General features: G+C 33.4%; 1 protein-coding gene across 4 annotated transcripts in view; it reads right to left on the reverse strand.

Moving 5' to 3' along the window:
- LOC131030214 (cell wall integrity protein scw1) overlaps nucleotides 1-1618 on the reverse strand; it is a 63403-nt gene extending 61785 nt beyond the window's left edge. For all 4 annotated transcript variants that reach the window (XR_009359007.1, XR_009359006.1, XM_059211939.1 and 1 more), the window contains exon 1: nucleotides 1291-1618. Coding sequence is in view for 2 of the 4 variants with exons in the window: in XM_059211939.1 (XP_059067922.1) it covers nucleotides 1291-1371 (81 nt within the window). In the remaining 2 variants the exon portion in view is untranslated. The remainder of the gene's footprint in view (nucleotides 1-1290) is intronic.
- Nucleotides 1619-6000: the final 4382 nt, after the last annotated feature.

Below are 6000 nucleotides of genomic sequence, written 5' to 3' on the forward strand. Positions count from 1 at the left end.
CTGCTTCTCTCCATCTTCATCCATCTGCAGTAGAGGAAAACATGCTGTTTGCTTTCAGGAACAGATATCACACCGATTCTGTGTTGCAGGGCTACCAATTGCCCAGCACATAATTAAATTTCTGGGTAGTGAAACAACTTTTTTTATGATTTATTATGAAACCTTATGCATTCGTACAGACGAATATTATAGGCAATTTTTGGGTAATCATAATGATATTCACCAGATTTCACACTTTTGAGTTGATATGTGGTGAACACTGTAACATAGATTATCAGCTTTGTTTTGCTAATAATTTCATATATTCTGCGCAAATAATGGCATTTTTATGTTTTAACATTTTATATATTTTGTATATATTTCGTTCAATAATACTCAGTTGTAGCAAACCCGGGTTTATAAAAATCAGTGAACCTCCATACCCTTACCCGAAACTCATACCCAAACCCATAGCTAAAGAAACCCTAATATAGTTAACTAAATGCTGCGAAACTAAAATTTGCAATGGATAAGGTTCAACATACTAACAAGCTCTGAAAATTAAAGTAAAGGACTTTGAAATAAGCAGAAAAAAAAGACAAGAAACCCAGATGTGATAAAGGAGAAAAAAAATTAAATGTCGAGTGTACTTAATACAACAGAAGTGGCTCAAAAAATTATCATATCAAACCCTGAAAAGTGAAGACTTTTTCAAATATGAAAAATGCAATGTTTATCCGAGTTTCGAGGCCCGGGCGGTGTTTCAGGGATGTCTAAATATTCCGAGATTTTGGATACTGGCGCTTGCTCTATGGCAACAAACAAAATTGTTTTTTGAAGCCACATGTGAGTCTCATCATTTTGACGGCTGAGTTTCAATCCATCCGAAGAAATATATGCCACAAGGAGATCCAAGCTCAACTGACGTTCTGGTGGACTCGCAACTAGTTGAAATTGAGGAATGATCGTCGGGAAATATGTTTTACTTTCATTTTTTCTTATTAACTAATTTTAATGGAAGCGCGTTAAACCCCATCTTTTTTCCCTATTAGTCAGCGATTTTGACAAACACTTTGAACCTGTAGTTCAATCTACTTCAGACAGAAATATGCGCTTAACAAAGGAATTGAACAACAGCCCTTGTTTTAATCCAGGTGGAAAGTTTAACGGCGTCAGAGATTAACGACAATAATCACAAGAACAAAAACGTGTAACAAAAATTCGGGCAGCACAACAAAATCTTCTGCAAATAAATTATGTAGAAGAAAGTATTATAATTGAAATAAAGTGTGGATAAAGTATTAAGCGTACCTCGTCAGAAGAGTTGTGAGAATGATAATGCGAATCCGGCGCCGCAGGCGGAGCTGCCCATTGCTGATGATATCCCGCCATAAACCCCTAAATTTCTTTCCAGAAACTAAACAAATGGCCTGCTCTGTAAACTTGGACTCAGCTTTTCTTTGTATGGCTATCTGATTCCTACCTATAAGGCCACTGTACTGAGGTTTTTTTTTTTTTTCCTACTATTTTTAAACCCTTAATTTGTGTTTGTGGGAGAGCTCATCTCCCATTTCCTTTGGATTTGTATTCACAAAGAGTCCAATAGATAGTTGTGCAGAGGAAAGGAAAAGGGCTAACATTGTCTATTCTTAACAATTTTGTTACATCTCTATTTTCTTTTGGCAAATAAGTGGAATATAATCACTTAATTTAATTAATAATAAGTTATAAATAGATCTATTTGATTTTATTAATAATTTTATTAAAAATATGTGGTTAAAAGGTATATCATAAAGTTTAAGTGGGATCACGTTCAAATCAAATTGCTAAGCTTAAATGTAACTTAAAAAATTAAGCATTTAATGTTATATTAGTAGGAGGGAGTCTTTATCATGAGGTTTTCACTAAACATCATCAAGGATAGAAGTTTAATCAATTGGCTCACAACAAATGAGAGTGATCCCTTCCTTGAGGGCTTCCTTTAAAGGTAGTTGAGCATGAACCAAAGAGATGGTCAACTCCAATCAAGGGAATTTGCTAGCATTTGGTCAAATAGGAGCAACAAACCAATGAGAAGGGGTAGGAGGTGGTTGTGAAGGATATAACCAACCATAGACCACAATGTTTATGGTTTTTTAGGGCTAAGAGCCAAAAGATTAAGAACCACAGTTTCTTCTAGCGAGTTCGCTTTGACATTTTTGGCAGCCTTAAGGAGGAGGAGAAGAGGGAGTTAGTGACAATGTCAATGTATTGGTCATTATTCCAATATCCAAAAGCTCCTGCAAATGTGTCGCTTCATGTGTAACTTTATCAGCTCTCAATAAGCACATTAGAGAAAATCGTAGCTTTAGTATACAAAGAGAAATGAATTTTAGTTAAACATCTTGAAAAAAGGACTACATTTATATTTTCCCAAATGTTGAATAGAATTTCCACCTTGAAAGCATGCCAAATGTGGGTATACTTAAAAGGGAGATAAGGCCAGTCCCCTAACAAAACCATGCTATGAAAAAAGAGTAGGATTTAAAATAATGAATCAAATTTCAAGCTTTTTGAACTACAAGGAAAACTTAGAAAAGATTCTTGAGAGTCTCTACCTATCCACAAAATGGTTAGTGAGGACTAGGAACTCCCAAATACATTAGCTAGAACGAAGTGGAAGGCCTTAATAAAGAATGCATAAGCAAAATGGGCAAATTTAGGCTCAAGAATAGTTGACCAAATAGATTGGAATCAACAATTTGCTAAATGGTAAGAGAAGATTGAATATGCCAACAATATTGCATTTGACCAACTATAGAAGATGAGAAGAAAGCCACAAATATACTCTATGAGGCTTGTAATTATGAAATGGTGTGTTAGTATTCCAATTTACTTCCAACAAGGCTTGAAATGTGTAACCCTAGCTATTTGAATCGTCTAGGGAAGTATAGAATCAATGACAATTAGAAAAGTATCGCGGTCTTGATTAGATAGCTTGAATTTCCTTGTAATTTCTCACCAATAAAGAAATTTATTGGTGCCTTTTTTAATGTGATATAGTAGTATTCTAATGCCCTTTTTTAATAATTTTGAGGCATGGATCAATGACACTTTGGTCAAAGGGAAGTCTTGTAATAGATTGTTGATTGATTGAAAGACCATTATGAAAATAATTTCCCGCCTAGAGAAGCCAAGGCTTAATAGCCTCCTGGACTTTCCAAAAGCTTCTAATGATAAAATTGTCACAAATATAAACTAGTTCCATCATGGTGAGGAGAGTTCCAAGAGTTAACCCTTTCAAAGTTGGACACATAAAAGGCACACTTGAATTGGCATAATGCCTAATGAAACTTTTATAGGATTCATTTTCCTCAACAACCTTGAAAACTAATTTATAAGATGATACCTTTTTTATAGATTGAAAGTAATTGCAAACCACCAACACCATGGGGAAGACAACAAAATACCCAAGCAACATGATAAAATCTTTAGTGCCCCTCACCAGAGGCTTAGAGGAAGTATGTAAGCAAATTTTTAGACTTAAACTAACAAGATATTGAAGGAAACCAACAATAGGAGTAAAAAATATGTCTGGCAACCAATGCTTTAGAGAAAATATAAAATTTACTAGCCAAATGAAAAGGTTTTAGTAATCCAATTGTAAAGTTTTTTCTCGATCCTTGGAACAATGACTTACAAAGGGCAAGCAAAAGCTTGAAAATAAAAGTGAATGCCTAAATATGAAATGCTTCCTTATGATCAATCCAGTTTCATCCAAACTTATCTAACCAGCTCACCTTAAGAAGAAAACATTGCCTATAGCATTAAGTCTTTTATCCATGGATACTCAAACCAAAGGCTTGGTAGAAATTATTAAGGCAATGAATATCATGATTAACATTATTTTCATCCTCAATGAGGGTGAGAAATAAATCATCAATAAAACAACCATTGACTGAAAGGTTGCGAGAATTAAGAAGAAGAACCCTCTTAACCAAGGTTGGGACATGGGGGCATCATTGGTTGGGCAATATTATATCACGTTGTTCATATTGGGGGGTTTAATATCCCAAAAATGAGGATACGATATATTGCCTATCAGTGAAAATAGGGGGGTTTTAAATTCGAGCTATGAAAAAATGCAATATTTGGTGAAAATAGGGGGGCTTTTAATTCAAGCTATGTATTGGGAGGGGGTGGCAAGGAAGGATTTTAGGGCAATATTTTTTTTTAATAGGGTGACTCTTTAGTATGTCATGAATGCACGTGATATAACCCAGGTTCATTAAGTGAAGCCCCAATAGGTTCACATGGACCAACAAATAGCCAAATTCACTTGTTGTAAGCACATAAAAGCTAGAGCAAGAATGCATCTTCATAGATGGAACCCAAAATATCAAATGGTTTAAATTGTTGACCATTAATGGTAATACAGATTGAGGTGCATCAACAAATAATGTTTTCATAGAGTAAATAAAGTAAGGTCTAAACCTAAGTTCTTGAAGCATGGCTAGAATAAAAAGCCACTCAATATAAAAATAAGCCTTGTCAATAATTTTTTTAATGAAAATAGTAATGTAGACACCTAAAATTGTCATATTCAATTAAATAAATATTTTATTTAATTAATTATTTTATCCCAAGTCTTCTATTAATTAAATAAATCTTTTTATATTCAATTAATTCATTTATACTCTTCTAGCCCTTTTCTTATTCAAATAAATATTTTTTATTTATTTAAATTATCTTTCCCTGAATTAAATGGTCTAACTTCCTCTATTAATTAAATAAATCTTTACTTGTTTAATTAATTCATTAGCTTTTTCCTCTACGACACATGTCATTCATCTCTTAATTTTCCTATACTTACCCCCTTCATTATTCTATTATTTTTTCTACTTACCCTTTAATCCTATCCGACCATTTATTTCTTTCACCTCTTAATCTTATCCCTCCATTTTCTAAAGTATCTTCAATATAAGAGGATTCTTTCATCATTATCAACCCTAATCAATACCTAATGCGACTATCAAGCCTTCTTGCGATTAGGAAACTTCACAACCACAATTCGTTCTTTATTGAGCTCTTGTGCACACACAAAATCTGAGAGCAAATGTATCAAACAAGATCAATAGAGAAAGGAGACACCGAACATTGAAACCCTACTTGGCATGCGAATGGTAATATTGCTTCATGTTTTGATTTGCATGTTCTTAGGTAGCTTCATTGGTGTATGGTGGATGTTTGGTTGTAGAACTAAGGTTTGTCATGGTTGGATCTTTGTGGTTTTATAATAGCTTATCATCATCATTTTTCACCGTATACAAGTAAATTGCTAAGAACATTGGGCCCATTTCATTCTTTCCCAAACAATAATTATATTATCCAAGATAAATCTAGATTTGATGAATTTAGTTTGTTCAAGGTAGACCAACCAAGGAAGAATAGACCTAAGATTAAGTGTCAAATCCATGGCAATTATCTTGTATGACGCATTCAATAAAGTGGTGAGATACTAATTGTAAATTATCTTTAGGGTGGTTAGCTTTAGCTATGAATTTCATATTCCCTTTATTGATTACATTACCTAAATATTTAGAATGAAAATCCTTGTATGTACATTGTGAAGATCTTTATTTATTGTTTCCAATTTTTTTTATAGAATTCACATGAAGATCAATCTAAACCAAGAGCTTTCCATTAAACATGACAAAGACAACCCTCCTCAAATATTCTTTGGTGAAAAGATGATCACAAAGAATACAATGAGAATTGTACTTGACAATGAACCACATTCTAACACTATTGCAAAGCAACTAACCAAGCTAGAATAGGCTCTCTATGGAAAAAAAAACACACTCATAATGTTAGAAAAAAGCTATAAAAATATCAAGAAGCTTGATAAGGATTTGTTTATGTTCCTTGTTTCGCTAATGATTTGAGATGTATGTCAAGTACATAGCATGTAAAATAATTATTTTGAGACCTTGTCTCATATCTTGAGCTAGTAAAGTTGAGATTAGGTTTGTGCACCACACA

The sequence above is a fragment of the Cryptomeria japonica genome, chromosome 9, assembly GCF_030272615.1.
Source record: "Cryptomeria japonica chromosome 9, Sugi_1.0, whole genome shotgun sequence".
NCBI classification, from domain to species: domain Eukaryota; kingdom Viridiplantae; phylum Streptophyta; class Pinopsida; order Cupressales; family Cupressaceae; genus Cryptomeria; species Cryptomeria japonica.